The sequence below is a fragment of the Primulina tabacum genome, chromosome 16 (assembly GCF_025594145.1).
Source record: "Primulina tabacum isolate GXHZ01 chromosome 16, ASM2559414v2, whole genome shotgun sequence".
Taxonomy (NCBI): domain Eukaryota; kingdom Viridiplantae; phylum Streptophyta; class Magnoliopsida; order Lamiales; family Gesneriaceae; genus Primulina; species Primulina tabacum.
In genome coordinates, this window is record NC_134565.1 from 33,919,266 (window position 1) to 33,939,645 (window position 20,380).

A 20,380-nucleotide genomic window follows, 5' to 3' on the forward strand; every position below is an offset into this window, starting at 1 on the left:
ATTGATATAATAATTAATTGAAAAATTATGTTTTTATCCTCTGATAATTATAAACAAATAATACTTTGTTTTGCTTTGAAAAAAAATGTTGAGATTCTTTTTAAATTATTATTTTTACTAAATCTTATGAATTTATTATATTTTAAAATATTATTAATATTTTTTTACCAACCACATTTACCCTAATTTTTACCTCTCATAATTACAATTCATCTTTCCCAATTTTGTATTTGATCCCCTGGACGTGTCTCTTACCTTTGCGTAAAATAGAGTGTATTGATCTATTTGCAAAATGATTCATAATTTTTTTCTTATCGTTATTGCTTATTCGTCCAAAACCAGTAGTTTCATTTTTTTCCCCTCCTTTTTAAATCACCATTTCAAATCTGTCCCCTTCTTGCTTATCTATTCTTGTTTCTTCATCTTTATCTTTGACAAAACAAAAAATGTTTCCTGTTGCCTGTTTTTTTTCTAATTATCCATCATCTTCATATTCCTGTTTTTTAAAATATAAATTTTAAATCCATGTCATTATTCCTCGTTGTTGACTATTGGTAAGCCATTTGATGCTTGAAACATTTTGTCAGACAATTGATATGCAATATTTTGGTATTTGAAGAACACATAAAACGCTTTAACAGTGCATCTTAAAAACTGTATCAATAATTAAATGCAATAAAATAAAGATCCACAAATTTGTTTATGGATGTTTCGATAATAACAAATCATATCTCTAGAATAATTTGATTTATAAAAATCTTGTACAAACTCATTTCAACTCAGGACTTATCTCTTACCTAATTAAATTTCGTAGCATACTCGATTGTAGGCAACAACCACACAATTCGCATAATGTTTAACGTCTCTTATACCAAGACTACAAACACAATATTTAATATATTTGTGTGAAGACTCATTCATCTAAACTTTGAAGCTCGACTCTCATGTATATGCGTGAGTCATTGTGTGCGAGGATTTAATGTGTATCTCAAATATATCCTCACGTTTGTATTTGCTTTCATTCTAGCTAATTTATTAATGCAGGCAGCCAATGCTTTGAATCCCCTTCCAAGTATTTGATCTTCATAATGCATTTATAGCTTCCAATAACGATATGATATGAATGTTTGAAACAAGAATATGATCGTTATGAAAGTTTCTGTATTGTTTCTGATATTTAAACAGTCATATTCGTGTTATCGGCTATTTGCTGAATTTGACGGCTGCTGAATTCTGACATATGCTGTTTTTGCAGTCTAAATCCAGCATGTTGATTTTGGGCTCTACTGGCTGCAGCAGCTCTACTGGTTACAATGGCTACTTGTTTTCAATAGCCACCTTTATTGGTTTGGGCTCTGCTACATTTCGAGATCTACCGCTTTTTAACACTCACAGATTCAACACTCGTGACTTCGGTAGCTATGTTTTTTGCTTATCACTCTTGATTCGTTGATTTTTGGGCAAGTGATGAACATAAAAATTGTATCTTCTTTTCTTATCTTTCCATATAATCAAGAATAACTCAATCTAGAGCTTGTACAAGAGCGTTATGCTCCAAAAACTCATTCGCGCAAGAGATTTCGTTTTACTGAATTTGAGTGCATTACCAAATTTCAATGCGAATTTTCGTCCTCTTAGACTCTGATTCAAGCCACAACTTCTAAATATAATTTGTAGCATTTTAAATTGGTCGTTTAACAGTTTTGACGGATGGTCATTTGAATCACGGAGCTACGAAATATAATTAAAAAAAGTTCTGCTCGCCAGATTTTCAGCTCTACTGATTTCGGATTTCAGCATCCAAAACTTTCAACTTGAACAAACTACTAAACACTTAAGTAAATATGTCAAAAATATACTAAAAAATTTTGTTATCACCAAAATCAAGAATGTTACGATAATAATACCTAACACCATTATTTGCATATAAAATATTAGGATAATTTGATTAAACAAAAAATAAATAAAATATTGTTAAAGGGGTAATAAATTCAATTGAAAGTGCGTCACATGCAGTTTTCTTCAATTTACCATATCTACCAAGAGTGATTTTTTATCAGCCAACGCAACAGTTTTGTGTGAACAGTCTCAGACTTTTTACAGTAATCACAGGTTCTGTAAAAACCAACCAAACACCAGATAAGCTTGAGAAATCATCTCATCCCTTCTTTATCACTCGTACCAGAATGACTAGGTGCTGTTAAGGAGCTTTCTGATTGTTTTGTTTGAAACTCACATCTTGGACTGCGTTTCTAAGATAATAAATTGTTCTTTAATATTTTGTTATTTCTTTTATAATATTTAATTTTTTAATTTTATATTTAATTTTTTCATTATTGTTATAAAAAATTTATTAAATATTCATGACTTACTCGAAATAATTCAAATTTAAGAAAATATAATTAAGATGATAATAAGATATATACGTTTGATATAATAAATATTCAATACTCCGACGTGTACGAGGATGAAGATGAAATCAAATACATGTATGATGTAGAGGAGAATGGCGATGTTGAGAAATATAATAAATGAGAATAAAAACAGATGATACTCATTATAATCAATGCGGTTCGCTAGTATCTAAAAATAACGCGTGATATTTTCTTCGGGATTGAATCGAACGGATGACGTCCAGTTTCTGCATTTCGTTAAATAACTGCCGTAGGATGATTCAGCGACCGGGGCAGTGTAAAACGACCGTATACCTGGTGTAATAAACCAGCACACCTGCCAACAGCCCTATGAAAGCGTGCCACGTGTACGGATGATATCCACCCAACCACACTATAAATAAAGGTCATTGGTATTTGGTCCTCCCATCGAACTCGCTCCACACAGAAATTGTTCTGAAACTGTGAAATCACGGGAGTTTCTCATCTTTATTGTAATTTTTCAAGATAAATCCGAAGAATTATGTCTTGCTGCGGAGGAAACTGTGGATGCGGATCTGGCTGCAAGTGTGGCAATGGCTGCGGAGGGTGAGTAATTCAAATCTTTTTTCCTTTTCGGTGTTTTTCTTCTTTGAATCTCCGTTGCATGCCGTTTTTGTACACGATATTCGCGTATTTTTTCTGACGATCTACGCGGAATTTATGCAGTTGCAAGATGTACCCTGACTTGAGCTACTCGGAGGCCACCGCCAACACGGCTGAAACCCTTGTCCTCGGTGTTGCCCCTCAGAAGACGTACGGATCTATTTAATTAATTACATCGTTTTATAGCTAATTAATCTTTCGGTTTTCTGAGAAAACAGGGGGATTGATTTTTGTGATTCAGTTATTTTGAGGGATCAGAGGCTGCAGCGGAGAACGGGTGTAAGTGCGGCGCCAACTGCACCTGCGATCCATGCACTTGCAAATGAATTGGACGCGATGATGAAAAGGAAGAAGGAAATTAGTACTGATGAATTAATTATATGTGGTAATTTCGAGTCTAATTAAAGTTTTGGGCCAAATCAGAATCATCATCCGCTGATGATTATGTTTTGATTTGTGCCCTCTTTTATTAATAAGGGATCTGGTGTGTTGTTCTTGTGTATTATTATAGAGGAAAGTTGGGTTGAATTAATGAATGGAAACTCTCCTCTTTCTTCTCTATTAGATTACATCTTTCTTTCTTCAAGAATTTTCCATGGGACTTTACTCATAAATTTTACGATTAAACGATTTTATTCATTTTTTCACAAAACTCTTTTTGAGACGCTAAAATGGAACCAAAAACTTCTTTTCGAATAATTTTTTTAGAATTTTAAGCACGCCGATTATGATTCCTCTATATTTAAGGATTGCCACAAAAAAACAATCTTAGTGAAAATTGTAATGAGTGCTAATCTGAAAGTTAAAACCAAAATGATACAGTTACCTAACCTTCGTAAATAAATTGGTTAATTATTACATTGTTTTAAATCACAGGCTTAAGCTTAACGTACTTTAGTAGATAATACGTATTACGCACTATATAGTTGTCGTCACCATAATATTAATAAATTAGCCCATTTATTACCATTAAAAGTTGATCGAGATGGTTGAGTAAGTAAATGTTCCACTAATTTTTCAAGGATTCGATTGCTTTTACCAACAACGTGATTTGTTCATTATGATTTATATGATTAATGTGATTTATAAATTATTGCCATCCAAAAATATATTCAATATACAACAAAATATAAAAAAAATAATAATAATAAAAAAAGACCCTTTGCTTTGTTATTGGGGCCAGACCTTGCATTATTGGGGGCACTGGAGAAGGTGAGAAAATATTATATGATGATGGATCTATCATGAGTGTGGATTGCTGATTTGTTAATATTGATGTCTATCTAGAAATCGATTGCAACAAACCACGACTCTATCTGCAATTCTGGATTTGGGTAATTCAATTTTGTATTGGATCGGGGATTTTTTTTTTTTATTAAAAAAATGAATTTGGACGAGAGTATTTCAATTTTTTTTAAAAAAAATTAAAATCACATCATTTAAATTGAAATAACATGGGATTAGTAGATAGTAGTTATCTGGAATTATTTAAAAAAAATTCTTAAAAGTAATCATAATATCCAATAAAAATAATATAGAGACTAAAAATATTTGCATAATTTTATTGAGCAGATCTCTTGTGTGACGATCTCGCGAATTTTTATCTGTGAGACGGGTCAACCTTACCGATATTTACAATAAAAAGTAATACTCCTTACAATAAAATTAATACTTTTTCATGGATGACTCAAATAAGAGATCTGTCTCATAAAATACGACCCATAAGACAGTCTAACACAAGTTTTTGCCAATTTTGTTTAACAACTTTATCATTTCAATATTTTTGTAAAAATATTATTTAACAAAAGTTTATGCTAATTCATCGAGATAAAATAGATATAAAAAAATTTCTTTATTTTATTAAGAAAATATGATTTTAATAATTAGAGGGTGTATTATATGCATTATAACATAATATAAAATCTTAATTTTAATTTCAATTTTTAATTTATTTCACATTTTATATTCGGTTTTGTTGAATAAAAAATTTTGACTCCCCAAAATTATTTATGAATTAATTAAACAATTTCAAACAAAATTTTTTATGCCTCTATTTTTAGGTGTAGTCTTGTTTTGTTTTTACATTACAAATAAGTAACGAGTAAGTCTCTAAATATGAATTTTTTTTTAACATAAACAAAATTATATTTAAGTTCTTTTGGGTAAAAACATTATTTGATGTATGGATGAAAAAAGAAAAATAGTGAATGAGGTAATTTTGTCAAATATTAAAATAAAAATGTGAAATGTAGTGAATTTAACAAGAAATGAGGTGGAAATATCGTTGCTCGTTATATATATATATCACAAAATTCTTATGAGATTGTATCGCATATCAAATTCTTGAGACGAATTTTCTATTAGATCCGACTCATGAAAAAAATATTATTTTTATTTTAAAATTATTACTTTGCACTCCAAATATGAATCAAATCAACCCGTCTCACATATTTATATCTGTAAGATTGGTCGATTCGTTTCATATATATACTGAAAATTAATATTTTGATTTAAAAATTAATATTTTTTTATGTATCAAATCAGATCGAATATTTTTCTCATAAAATTGATCCGTACGATAGTTTTATAAAAATTTTTTATCCACATTTGTCTTTTATTACTTGATTAGATAAGCATTATTTTTACTTTTATATATATTAAATGTCTACATAAAAATAGATTATTAAAATGTTCATATATTTAAAAATGATCTTATTTACTCTTTATTTTAATTTTTTAAAAAATAGAGTACAAATAACATTGACCTGAAAATTAATAGTTAGCAATTTCGGAGCAAAATATTTGGCACTATATAATTGAATATATTTTTGCCATAATTCCACTTATCCTTTGTTTAATTTAGTTTCTTTAAAAATCTAAATCAATCCGACGGACCACCGAAATATAATCTCACAGCTGTGAAAGTGAAATTACGCAAACACCATTGTGATCGGTTACGACGTATCCGCTTGCTAGATTCACTCCAAAAGTCTCGGCCATCTTTTTTCAATCCAACGGTCAGTATTAACCCGGGAAGATTTACTCTCCATCAAAACGTTCGCCACTTAAATAATGGCTGAGCTACTAATGTGCCGTTTGAGGTTCAAACTTTTGCACCTAACGGCCACGTACAACCGTCAATTGCCGTCACAGTAATCTTACCACATATTCTCGCATCGGAATGACAGCAGCCTAACGGCGCCGTTATCGACCCCTAATAAGTATTCGTTACATACAAAAGATCTACAAATATTCAACGGCCAGGTATTTTTGCAGCTCGGGAATCTCTCTCTTAATTAAGAGATTTTTCTGTTTTGTTTGGGCTCACTAATTGAAAAAGATCAGATTTCGGTTCGCAAGGTTAGTTTTTTTTTTTTAAAAGGTTTTTACGTTTTAATTTGTATGAATTATTTTCCAGTTTCATTGGACTTGATGAATTAGGTTAATTACGGCTATTTAATATTTTTCCTGACGAGCTATGATCAAGCGTTGCATATCGAGGTTACGTTTTTCTGTGATTTATTGATTTTAGATTTTGTTTTATGCTTTAGGTTTTTGGGAGATTATTGTGTGGTTTTTGGGATCCGAACTTATCTTATTGTTGTGTTATTTCCGAAATTCTCTTTTAATAAAAGTTTGAAGACTCTATTTGTTTGTTTATTATTTAATCAACTTGGTAATTCAAATATAAGATTGGTGAATCAGGGAAGTTTGATATTCGATTGTTAAGCTTAGTAACGGTGTTTTCTTAATTCCATTTTCTATTTGCTTACTCTTTTGTTCCTGTTTAGACTAGTGGTTTGCAGAATTATATGTTGTGATCAATGCATGGAAATTGATCTTATCAAACTGGTATATTTGATGAAATGTTTTTTGATTCATAAGCTTTGTTTTGGGTGTTACTGTGAGATTCTTGAATTTAATTTCTATGAATATGCTACCAACTTCTTTTGAGTTTTTTATTTGATAAGATTGTGTATTTATGTGTTGAAGGAGATCTGATTCATCAATGTACAATGACATTTTGTTTTTATATAGGTTTTATTAGATTGGTGAAGCTTGAACTAGGAAGTTTGGCGATTTTGAAAGGTTACGAGTTTGAAGGACAAATGACAGAGGTGAAATCACATGATTTTTTCTTTGAGAACAAACAATCTACAGCTGCTTCAACGTCTTCTGTTTCTGAGAACAATAGCAGCGCTGCTTCTATGCCTCCCAGCATCAGAAGTCCCATTAATGCTTCGCCAGCTCATCGGTAAATTTTTTTAATGTCTTCTCAGAATATGTTTTTCTGAGCGACATATTTGTTTCGTGGCTTGTTACTGACTGCACAAATAACATTTGCCAGAAAAGTTTTCTTCTTCTTCTTTGAACTAAAGCTTTAGGATGTGCTTACTCCTGGGATAATTATTTGCTTTAGTATTTGAATAGAGAGTTATACTTTTTGTTGGGAAGATTCAAAATGGTGGCTTTATCCCTAGAGCTTTGGTCAGTCAGTTGTTCAGTTCTTTCACCTTTGTTGTTCCACTTAGCCTTATCCCGGTATGGGAGGGGTTTAGTGATAGGTTTTGTTGGAACTTGACGGTCCTATTTGATCAAGTACCTTACAAACTCCTCATTTCCTTTCTTATGGATTCACCCATGCAAAGTGCAGTATATAGTATAAGTTTTATAAAACTTTTCTTGGGAAATGAAAAGAACTTGCAACAATAAGATGCTATGATTGCCTAAGATGATAAATAATCGCTATGGCCTATGTTACTCTTTCACTTTGTCTTAATAAATGGCCTACCAGCATTTGGGTCAGAGTGAAATTTGAAATTTAATTTAAACTTTTTATCAAGATCTTAAAGATATGAACTTTATCTAAGGTTCAACAGCCTGCTTCTTATGAATTTTAGCTGTAGGTTTGCTTTTAAAGGTTATTGCTTGCGTTATATGTTGTTAAAAGACACATAGTCACAGATTAATGATCTGAAATTTAAGTGACATGATTTGGTTTACAGAAGAACTACTGGGCCAATTAGAAGAGCAAAGGGAGGTTGGACTCCGGAGGAGGTAACAGTTTTTATCAAATGGAGTTAAACAATATACCGATTTCAGAAGTTTACAGAATGATGTATCTGCCTGGTCAATTATTTTGAGACCATTGATTCAAAATATACGTGCTTAAACTTTTAGGAGTGCCTCAATTTTTTTGTTTTAGGATGATACACTAAAGAAAGCTGTCACAGCATTCAAAGGGAAATCGTGGAAAAAGATAGGTATCATTTTCTGTTTCATCGATGCATGATATTGCATTTTGCATTCATATTTGTAGCTTTCATTTAGAACATTCTTTATTTAATGATGTTGTGGTGATGTTTTAGTGTTTTGGTTCACTGGAATTATATTGGTTAACCGTTACATGAACTTGAAGAAGGCCAAGAAACATTTGTTCGTCCGAAGTAAACAGTAGACTTGATATCTCATTCGAGGAATCTTGAACCAAAGACTAATACTTATTAATCTGTAGTTCAGCGATGGTTGTTTTATCATGATAATATAGAATTTTTTATGGAGTATAACAGAAGAAATTATAAAACATGAGGCTAAAAATTTTGTTCGTTTCTTGCACATTCCTTTGGAATTCTTTACGATAAAAATGTTATTGCTCTAGTTTAACAAGAGCAGGCTTTCTTTGAGTGGTTTTCCCTTAACATTTATGTTCAAAACTATAGTTCGTACAATTTCTAGTTCATTGACTTGTAACACTAGCTTGATGTACTTTTAAACTGTCGTGGGATCTTGGTAAAAGTGTGTGACCTGCTCTGACATTGATGTGTATGTAGCTGAGTTTTTTCCACATAGATCGGAAGTGCAGTGCTTGCATCGGTGGCAAAAAGTTCTTAATCCCGAACTTGTTAAAGGTCCCTGGACTCAAGAGGTTGGCAGTTGAAGCCCTCCCTCTCCTAATGGTGTCTGTCTCATTTTTCAAACAATCTATTATGGTCAACGAGTGTGTGTGGTTCTGTAACTGTGCTCTGATACTTTCAGGAGGATGATAAAATTTCGGAATTGGTGGCTAAATATGGACCTACAAAATGGTCGGTTATAGCAAAATCGTTGCCCGGTCGAATTGGAAAGCAGTGCCGGGAGAGGTGACAATTTAATGACTCGTATTCTTGATATGTTTTGGTATGGAGTGTTGTTCATCCAAAGTTCTGCACATGTATGTTAGTGTGCATAGTTAAATGTTAGATTTTTCTATCACCATTAATGTTCTAAAATTCGCTAGACACTAGTTGAACGCCAGACCAGTGCTTAGGCGGAGACTAGGGGCCGCTAGGTGGATTCCACGGTATCAATATAATAAATAACATACTACAACTACTACACAATAATATCAAATTGAAAATGCGTTCAAAATTGCACAAAAATAGAATATCACAAATTTTTACTGTGCTTATTCTCCATAATTTTCAACAACTTGTTCGTCATCATATACACACTCAATATCATAATTTTGAAGTCCCTCTTCTTCCGTGGATGCAAAATTATCATCGTGGAGTTCTCTCACCCCATAGATTGCAGATGCAAATGAAATTTGATGCGTTAGGACTTAGGCAAGCCAACAAATCGCACATTTATCCAGTTTCTTGTGCATATGTTTGCCTAATATTAAGTCATCATGGTTGAACGATCCCCCCATCTGAACGTTTTAAGCTGTTGTGATGGAAGGCATTTTATGTTTATCAGTCATAAATAAAACCACATTGTGCCAACCAGTTGCTACTTACATCTGAAAGTTTGAGCTCTTGAGATGGAATACTTTTAAATTTATAATCATAAATGAAACCCACGATGTGCAGCCAATATTTTGGTTTTCAAGTTATTTTATATTTATAACTATCAAAGCAACTTGTATGTGTCGGCAGTGTCCTGTTTTTTCCATTCTGTCCGGTTAAAGAACCGACGATAAGAGTATAGTGCCTCAAAACTATGAACCTCTCTTGTTTAGAATTCAATGTGATATTTAATGGGGCATCAAGTAAAGAATTTTGAGAAGTTGGGATATTTAATATTTTTAAGCTGTATTCAATTTTTTTGTTCATGCATAACTGATTAGTTTGTGAAGCAATTTTTGGAGTTCTTTATTTAGTTGTATGTGCCGGAGTTAAAATTTTCTAATGTGTCCATTGCATAAATTGAATCTTGTTTCCCGAGAAACTTCAGGTGGTACAATCATTTGAATCCAAACATTAAGAAGGATGTCTGGACTATGGAGGAGGAACTCACTTTGCTTAATGCCCATCGGGTTCATGGGAATAAATGGGCTGAATTAGCCAAACTTCTACCTGGAAGGTATTGATATTACACTGCTATATCTATTTGCGTATGGAGGAAAAGTGGTTTTATAGAGGTGACTCTTGGAGAGATTTACCTTGTTTTAAGAATAGTGTATCCTCCTATTTTTGTCTATAAAATAATATAGAGATGCTACTGGAGAGCTTTAACGATTAAATAATTGCAATGCAATTTTGATTAGGATCTTCTTTGATACTCACCTTGTTTGTGCCAACGTAGAGATTGTTTATTAGTTATTCCAAACTTGTGCCTCGCATTTGGGAGCTTTATTTACTAATTTCTTGCATCTACTTGCTTCAGTGGACAATTGTCAACACAGTGCTGTGCCATGTCCCATGTCCATGATATGCCTCTTTGAAAAGCATCATTGTCTGTTTCTTGGTTTTGAATAATAGGTTTAGTTGTATGTAGGGAATGCTCTTCCCTTGGTGTAGCCATTGTGATGCAGATGAGTAGATAAAGATCTCTCCTAGAACTATAATGGAAAGCTAGTAGAAAATTTTTAGTGTCTTAAATTATAATTTTCTTAATTTTTTTAAACGAGATTCGTGGTTGTGAAAAATAAATTCATATAGTTTGTCCTTGACTAGTTAGGAAAAGGCATGTTTCAGATGAATGTGCTTTAAAGTTTGTTTTATGTTAGCCATGTTTTGTGATAAAAGGTAGGTTGCGTTGTTTTGCATTAAAAAACTCAACCATGCATGGTACTGTTTACCGAACGCAATAGATATTTTGCATGAAACTTTTAACTGGATGTAATCTGCGCAGAACTGATAATGCAATCAAGAATCACTGGAACAGCTCTCTGAGAAAGAAATTTGATTTCTATCAGGCTACCGGGAACCTTCCTACAGTTGCGAAACGCGTTAATCGAGATAGTGCCAGTGACATCAATAGAACTACTCTCAGTGTAGAACCGCCTTCTGTTTCCAGTAGGGGAATGCATATATCTATTTTAGAGTCTTCCGAAACCACTGGTACACAGAAAGTTGAAGATGGAAAGGATGCAACAGATATCATGACCAAAAATCATGATTTTGCTTCCTCAACTGTTTATCTGCAAATTGAGTCTACCATATCTGAGAGCACCAATAGTGACACGATGCTATCAGAAGCAACTGATATACAACCAAACAAAGAATCTAAGATTGAGAAGCAAGGAATATGTGATGATGCTTATAACTACCGTGTATATGGCCCCGGATCGCGTTGGGGCGTTCCTGTACATGGAACACTATATTACGTGCCACCACAGTCGGACAGCTGTGCTCATTTGGATTTGAAATTTTCCAATAATCATGTAATGCAGTCTGAAACAGACATTACTCCATCTACGCCTTCTAAAGCTTTTCTTACTCCACCAAGTGTAGCAGGTGGAAGCAGGTCTGAATTAACTCCTGAATCTATATTGGAAATTGCTGCGAGGAGCTTTCCAAATACTCCATCCATTCTGCGGAAAAGGACCAGAACGCGGCATGGGGGAACAGATTTGCCAAATGGCGAGAAAACTCATATGCATACGTCCGAGAAGGTGGGCTCACAAAACCTTAGTTTATGCGCTGATCATACATGCGGAGATGACAACCAATTAATCACTTGCAAGTCCTTTAATGCATCTCCTCCATATCGGTTAAATTTCACGAGGACTTCTGTTCTTGCGTCTGTCGGGAAGCAGCTCAATTTTGCTTCTAACACGGAGCAAGACTGTCATCAAAATGATACAAAATCAGTAGACATGATAAACAGGCGAATCCCTCTTGTAACAAAGTTCTACACACGTCAAAGACGGGGGTGATGTAATTGGATGCTTTTTTATGCGTGCTGTAGCATAGACTTTGAGAGAGGCACCTGTTCTTATCCTTGAAAGCTGCACTTTCTATTAGTCCTCACTGCTGCTGTATTACATTCTTCATAGCTACTGATTTAGTGATAATTTTTCTTTTACTCATTACTTCTGACTTTGTACATTATATCGAATCATGATATTCCCTGTTTTGACAATAATTTTGGAATTACAATTATTTAATTTGTTTCTTGGTTCGTTCTCGTCCTTCAGTTAAAATAGTACCTTATGTTTTTAAGTGATGAAGATATTTGAGATTACTGCCCTATTGATAGCGTATGCAGAGTACACGAGTATAATCGACATCTCTATGCACGAAAGATTTAGTAATATGTCTCTTGTGAGTCGGTCTCACGAATCTTTATTTGTGAGACGAGTCAACCCTACCGATATTGACAATGAAAGATTCGTCTCACAAAATACGATCTGTGAGACCGTCTCACACAAGTTTTTGTCAAGATTTAGAGGCCGGGCACGGGAAATTCTATGTTTGTGATGTTTGTTATATTTCCTGAAGAATATACTTGCAGGAGATTCAGTTCCATCCATCACTCCAGAGACGTTCTCATCATCACATGAAATTAAGATGGTTTAGTTAGGTTGATATCGTATAGATAAATAATATTGTGATTAACAAAATATTTGAGTAGGACGTATAAATAATCAATACACAAAATTGCAACCAAATATTTCATATCAAGCCAACCAAAAACAACACTAACGCAAGGTTTAGTGATACATTTTAGTGGTTGAATCAACCAATTTGCACATCAACTGCACAGTTATAACACTTGCCGTTTGTTGTGGGAGAATATAGTTAAGTTTTTGTGTTCTAAAACTAATGAAAATATCAAATAAACTTAAGATATTGTTTGAGGTCACTTGTTAGTTTACGAAGACAATGGAAAATGAATTGGGTTGGATCATACATATACTCCTCCAATCTCCCACAATCGATATTATTTATACCACTATTGAAATCATAGTACACGAAGTGGCACAATCAATATTCAAAGTTTTTTTCTATATAATTGTAAATAAAAATATGTTATAGCCGACTAAATTTAAAAAATCTTTTTATGCCTTGTATTTTTGTGAACAAGAACAGTACCAAAACAAATGCATTGACATCTGCAGAGTCATTGCACGGCATTAGCACTCCATTTTTGACAGAACATGAGACAAGGAACCAAGACTTGCATAAATTTTATTAATAATAAATTATCCATGCATTATTCTCCAACAAAACAAATATGAAACAAATGACATTTCTTGCAATAGATTACTGCGGTAAATGCAAGTTAAGAATCGACAGAATCTGAATATGCAAAATATAATCTTTGACATGAAACTTACTCCTTAAAGATAGAGACATGCAGGTTTCAGTATCATGTTAAATTTATTCAATGATACCGAATTACGGTTCCAAAAACAGAGTGTTAAGTTCCCATCTGCTTGAGAAATTTAGTTAGCCTCGAGTGTTTTGCAGCCCACTGCTCGGCGAGTTTCTGCTCTTTTGCCTCTGCTTCCCTTCTCAATCCTGCTAATTGTTCTCTATATTCGGCTTTGATGCGAACCAAAAAAACCCTTTGCTCTTCCCTAAGAGCTCTCACTTTTGCTTCTGTAGCCTCCATTTTCTCCTTCCTTCGGCTAGCCTTTTCCGATTCCAACTGAAGTTCAACCCTTTTCAGTCTCCATTCCGCTTCTTTTTTCTGAGCAACCCAAGATTGCTGCCCTTCTTCCAACTCTTTGCAGCATTCCATAAGTTCAGAAAGTACTGGATTTGGATTATCTCCAACTAGAGGATTAAAGCCATGAAACGCGAAAGTATTGATTGGACCGTGCGATCCATTATCTGGTATTGTATCATGCTGAGACCAAGGAGAAAGGCTTAAATTCACAGATGGTGGCCTCATAGTCGGTGTCGAACTCAAACTAGCTAGCCATGGAGGAAGCACTGGTGATGTTGATAGAGGGAGGGTGATTAGTATGGAGAAATCTGCCGTTTGAAGTGGTCATTGTAGATTCTTGGGGTGTCAATTTTATGCAAGATCACTATATGCTACACTCAGGTAGATGTATCCTTCTTAATCCCCGGTTCTTTCTAAATACGACTTTCCTCCCAAATTGGAAACTGATTCATATGGACCAAACTCTTCACAGTTATCTGATTTCACAATCAAAAAAAGATGAGAAAAGGCACAAACATCACAAATTTATAAACAGTTTCAAGCCACATTGATTGTAAAAGAGTTGCTCTTGGACCACGAAATAATTCGGTTAGAATTCATGCAACTTGAAAGCTCTGATTTGGTCCAACAAACTAATGGAGCAAGGTAAAAATGCATCACAAAAATATTTAAAAAAAAAAAAAATTGGTCAACCAGACCATGACAAATTTCATAGCAAGTATCATCAAAGGGGTGTCTTTTAATCAATAGTTAAGCCATTTCTAGACCAAATGCTCCATTAGTTCCCTTGATTACTTTAATTTTAAGGAAGTCGTGGGATCATAAAAATATAAGATATATTACATAACTAATTAGAATAAAACTAGAATTAGTGTTCAAATACTGAACCTAAAATTGACAGTTTTCTCCTTCTCCATGAACCAAGAAAATATATATAGTCTCTACATAAAAAAAATAATTGAACCAGAATCGACTCTTATAGTGAAGCAACATTGCATCATGGTTGCAAACAACTTGAGGGTATACAAAACATGGTACCACAAGGAAAAAAAAACAAGAAAAATTGAAAAATTCTGGAGAGGTGTTTGAAGCGAAGCAAACACAATCCTCTCTACTCAAGATTTTCACACATTTCTTGAATCTTTCATGTTTTTATCTAAAGAAAAAAATAAATCAAACTTTAAAAAAAAAATCAAGAAGAACCCAAAAGAAGACAGGCACATAGTTATTAAAACTTAGAAAAATAGATCAAAGCAGGCAAAAATAAAAATAAAAATTAAAGCTTAAGTACAATTATAATTATGCTCAAGAAACCAGCAAGTTTTATCCAAATCCCATTTCCTAGTTATTTTCTCATATTTATTAACATATATACGTTACCTGCAATCTGAAATGGCTACCCCGTCATAACTTTAAGGTTCAAGAAAGAAGGTTGATAAAGAAAAGAAGCTCTGTGAGCAACCTCAGAATTGATAGCTACAACTCTTTAATTGGATTATTTATTTATTTTGAAATTTGCTGTTAGTTTTATTTTATTTTTAAATAGGTTATTTTATCCTTTTTTGGTAACTAGGAAAAGACACGTGCGACGCACGTGAAAATACATTTCTATTATCAATAATTGTTGTTAAATAAATGAGATCCGAAGAGATTAATTTACAAAAAATTATATATTAATGATTTCATGTTATATTAGTCGATAGAAAATGAGTAATGTTACATGTGCAACCAAATTTGTACAATAATTCTTACAATTCAAAAAAATACAGAAATTTAATTTATCAAAATCTAATGATAAATTAAATATAAAATCACATTAGTTAATAACAAAATCTCACGATATAATTGTTGTAAATATCGCAGTACGATATATTGGTTGTACCTTTAGCATTATCCGTAGGAAATTCAATGTAATATAATTTGTACTACATTTATTATAAAATGAGTGCAAAAGATATTTGTTTAAAAATTTTATGTGTTATAAATCTAAGTTATTCTTGAATGGAAGGATTTCAAATCCATGAATTTCAATACATTCAAATGTATTTTTGTTATTTAGAGAAATAACATCATAAACTTCAAATACACTCATTTCATGTTTATATAGTAGTATTTCATATTAATTATGATATTTTTCAAGTCCACCCAATGTTATTTGAAATTTATTCTACTTTATATAAATAATAATATGTAAATAAGTAATGCGTAGATTCAAGATTTGATATATTGTTTCATTGTTAACAAGAAAATTATAATTCTAATCCATAAATTTGAAATCAATTTATCCAAGCGCAATCTAAATAAATTAATAATTGTTGAAAAACATAGTAGTAATAAATATTATAATTTTGTATAAATTAGACATTGGAGAAAATATAATATAAAATTGATATCACAATAGTTATTAAAATTAAATTTGAGAGAATAAAAAAGTATAATACATAACGTTGACCACTTATTTCACCACGTGTTATTGATTTATGAAAAATAAAAATATAACATAGATAATATATTCTAAACCTTAAATTAAATTATTGCGTCAAATGTTTTCTTCTTTTATATTTTCAATTTATATTGCTTTCACGATTTTTTGTTGTCGTCAGTTTTTTCTTCTCTGTGAAAAACAATATTCTCGCCATCTTTATTAGCAAATCTTATGAGAAGAAATGTATATTCTTCTCTATTTGATGCCTCTACAAATCTCCACACAAATTAAGTGTTTTGTTGAAAAAAAAAGTTTGTTTCATCAAGCAAATAAAACCAAAGAATTTTGTTATTTCAATATTCTACAAATTATATTTATTTTTTGTAAATATTTTAACTTAATTTACAAACAAATAAAATCAATGAAATTTTGGTTATTCTATCTTCTAGACAACTGACAAAATATGATTTAATTAATATTTTATTATATTTATCAACAAGTGTTCAACTCTTAATGATATAACATATTTATGCAATATGTTATTTAAATACAAAAATTCAAAATTACGATAACATATATTTTTTTATATTTCATACTATATTATTGGAAGTATTAAATTTGTATATATTAATTTTTTTCTGAGAAACTTCTTGCATATATAACTCATTCAAAAGATTATAGATTTACAAAATAAAACAAATCATATTCAGTTTAATATTTTGTGAAAAATATATGTTCACTTCATCTACAAGCAAATAAAAACAAATAAATTTGACCTTTCTTATTATCAATCATAACTCATAAGGAGAAATATTGAGCAATAATGAATAATTTTTGATGAAATTGTTATAGTTTCTTATCTTTACAAAGACGAAAAATAGTTAAAATTAGTAAAACTGTATGTATTCAATCATATATTGTTAAATTTTAATAATAAACTAAGGCTTTGAAAAATATTAGTTGGATTTTTTTATAAAGAAAAATAGATAGAATAAATACTCACGAAATATTTATAAGGTCATCTTTCTTAAATATCCAATAATGCTTTGTATCATTTTTGTAAAATGTAATTAACCGTCGAACCTTCTTCATAACACCAACCCACATGATTTAATTATTGGGCTTCATTAATTTAATTTGTCGTTTTAAATTAATTATTCTCAATTAATGCAAAATAGAGGATAATTAATATCATGTCCTTACACAAATTATGTTGTTTGTGAAAAAAATTCACTATATTTACAACCAAATAAAACAAAAGAATTTTGGTATTTCAATATTGTACAAACTAATTTTTTTGGGAAAAAATTATTTTCGCTTCATCTATAAACAAATAAAACCCATGATTTTTTGCATTTCAATATTCTCAAATTAATATTTTGTGGAAAAAAATATAAATAAAATAAACCAAGGCTTTGAACAATATTAGTTGACTTTCTTTTTGATAAAGAAATATAGATAAAATAAATATCAATGAAATATTTATTAGGATTATATTTGATAATTCTTGTATAATTTTGTAAATGTAATTAAATATCGAACATTTTTCATGACACCAACCTTGTTAAAACAAAAACAAAATTAGTTTAATTATTTAGCTTCATTAGTTTAATTCTTCATTTAAAAAAAATTAATCTTAATGAACGTAAAATAAAAGATATTTAACATCATATCGTTATACAAATTAAGTTTTTGTGGAAAAAATATTTTCACTTTATTTACAAGAAAATAAAACAAAAGAATTTTGTTATTTTAATCTTCTACAAATAAACTTTTTTTGTGAAAAAATCTACAAATTAAGTTTTTTGTGAAAAAATTCTTTTTCACTTCATCTATAAGCAAATAAAACTAATATATTTTGGTATTTTAATCTTTTCAAATTAATATTTTTTGTGAAAAAAGTTTGTTCAAATCATCTATAAGAAAATAAAAATCAAAGAATTTTAAAGTTTCAGCTTTTTTGGCAACTTGATCATTATATAACATAAATGTAGTTTGACAATTTTGTCCTTATCATAATAACTGATTTGACAAAAACATCCTCCCTAAATTTTTCCTGTATTTACAAACTAAGGACAAAGTTGACATTACACAATAGAAAAACTTTGACCTTGATTCACACTTTTATAATATGTATAGATTATTAATCTTGTTATGTAATTTGATTGATTATATTTTTAATCGTAATTAATTTAATATATTCATTTCAGAGATTTGATGAATTTTTTTAAAAATCGATAGGCTTCCATCGACTGGGATTTTATTCCAAACCCTAAACCTTAGAACTTTGCATCTATCACCATGGCAAACATCACTGCATATAATAAGATTGTATTCCATTGACAGCTTTTAATTTCACACACTGCAAAAATTGCCATTTTTGCAAAAACTGGAACATTCAGGTGACAGACTATAATAATTTCGATATTTTTGTTGAAGAGTAATAATTTCAATACTTGAAAATCAAAAAACTTCTGCATGGTTCGAATGAATTCACTATCTTTATAAAACAATAATCAATACAAGAAAATTTCTCAAAAATCTTATATATAAATATAAATTTTTATTTCTAAGTGCCATAAAATCCCAAAATAATATTTTTTGGGATATAATATACAAATAATAAATAACAGCGATGGCATTAAATGGGGTTAATCTGTGGGGAAGGCTGTAGTCCGGGTTTCACGATACAAGGAGACGAATTTGATAATGAAAAACTCTCTTACTCAGTATTATCAGTGATATGTTACATCTGTTTTCTCATTGAATATATTGATTTTTATTTTAAATGTAAAAATTTTGATATAAAAATTTTTTATGGGTTTTTAATGTAAAAATTAACGAAAATGAGTGTTATGTCCTGTAGATTTCTTTGTTCTTTTTTTAGGCTTAGTTAGTTCTTTATGTTTCTATTTTAAAAAAAATTTAAAACAGAATTGCGTCATAATTAATTCCATCAAATCATTGTTCAATCCTTTTTAAACACAAACGAATAGCATCTAAAAACACATAATCACTTGCATTGGTGATGCTAACATGGGCCAGCTCGTGCGCCACTTTGTTTGTTGATCTTGGCCGGCAATGGAGAATGTTAGATGTTGCTGCAAGAGTGCATTGTCTTCGGTTAGACTCCGCCAAGGGTTCATACATAGAGAAAGGGTATTGGGTTTTGAATTGCACGTAGGACGTTAATAGCATCTGTTTCAATCTCTCATTTGGGCTGTGTAGTTGATCATGTTTTCCTGATCATGATTGATAAGTTGTAGCTTGAGATCATACGATCTGCTCTATCTAAAAATTTGGTCTCCCTCTCTGTGTTTTTATTGTATTTAACATTTATCTCATATATCAAATGCAAAAATTATAACATGCAAAAGAGGGAAATGACAAATTCGTGAATGCAAAAATCCCATGAAAAAATCTTTAAGAACTTTGACTAGTTCATAGTAAAAATTTCATTGGAAAAATTAAACACTAATTTGTCATTTTTTAATTTGATCATTACATAGTTTGATTGGTAATCACACACAAAAACACGGACTGTTTCAAAGCTTGTTTAGTAAGAAGAGGGGACCAAATAAGATTCCAAATATAAGTTTTTCATTCTATCGCATAAAAAATTTGTTCGGTATCGTTTATTTGGTTAATATGATTTGTAAATTATTGTATTAGTTCGAGAATTTTTCAATATATATCAAATAATAACGCTAGTGAGTTCATAGAAAACTTCATTTATTCTATAAAATTCTAAATTAAAATTATAGAAGCTCAAATTAATTTTATTTATTATATTTTTGGATACACATTTATATGATACAATAATTTGAATTATATAAAAGTTTCTCGTTAAATTATGAAAATAGATGAAAGGACTTAGTTCCATACTTCTATAAAAAAATTGTCATAAAAAATAATCTGTTCATAATTCCAAGGTATTCTCTTATAAAAGTTGTCACTCATCCATGCGAATCACATAGCAAATACCAAATAAATAATTGATATCACTTAAATTCCATTTATTAATTATAAAATTTGA

At 30.9% G+C, this 20,380-nt stretch overlaps 2 protein-coding genes and 1 pseudogene across 2 annotated transcripts; 2 read left to right on the forward strand and 1 right to left on the reverse strand.

The window, feature by feature from the left end:
* Positions 1-2,812: 2,812 nt before the first annotated feature.
* Positions 2,813-3,602, forward strand: LOC142529851 (metallothionein-like protein type 2). The gene is made up of 3 exons (XM_075635521.1): positions 2,813-2,981; positions 3,102-3,188; positions 3,280-3,602. The coding sequence occupies exons 1-3, from the start codon at positions 2,917-2,919 to the stop codon at positions 3,362-3,364; spliced, it is 237 nt and encodes a 78-aa protein (XP_075491636.1). The 5' UTR covers positions 2,813-2,916; the 3' UTR covers positions 3,365-3,602.
* A 2,574-nt stretch (positions 3,603-6,176) lies between these two features.
* Positions 6,177-12,419, forward strand: LOC142528938 (transcription factor MYB3R-3-like). Its single transcript, XM_075634229.1, has 8 exons — positions 6,177-6,398; positions 7,077-7,293; positions 8,045-8,096; positions 8,245-8,302; positions 8,870-8,964; positions 9,075-9,178; positions 10,254-10,382; positions 11,154-12,419. The coding sequence occupies exons 2-8, from the start codon at positions 7,148-7,150 to the stop codon at positions 12,178-12,180; spliced, it is 1,611 nt and encodes a 536-aa protein (XP_075490344.1). The 5' UTR covers positions 6,177-6,398; positions 7,077-7,147; the 3' UTR covers positions 12,181-12,419.
* Positions 12,420-13,430: 1,011 nt separating this feature from the next.
* LOC142528942 (transcription factor AS1-like) lies at positions 13,431-15,393 on the reverse strand (annotated as a pseudogene).
* Positions 15,394-20,380: the final 4,987 nt, after the last annotated feature.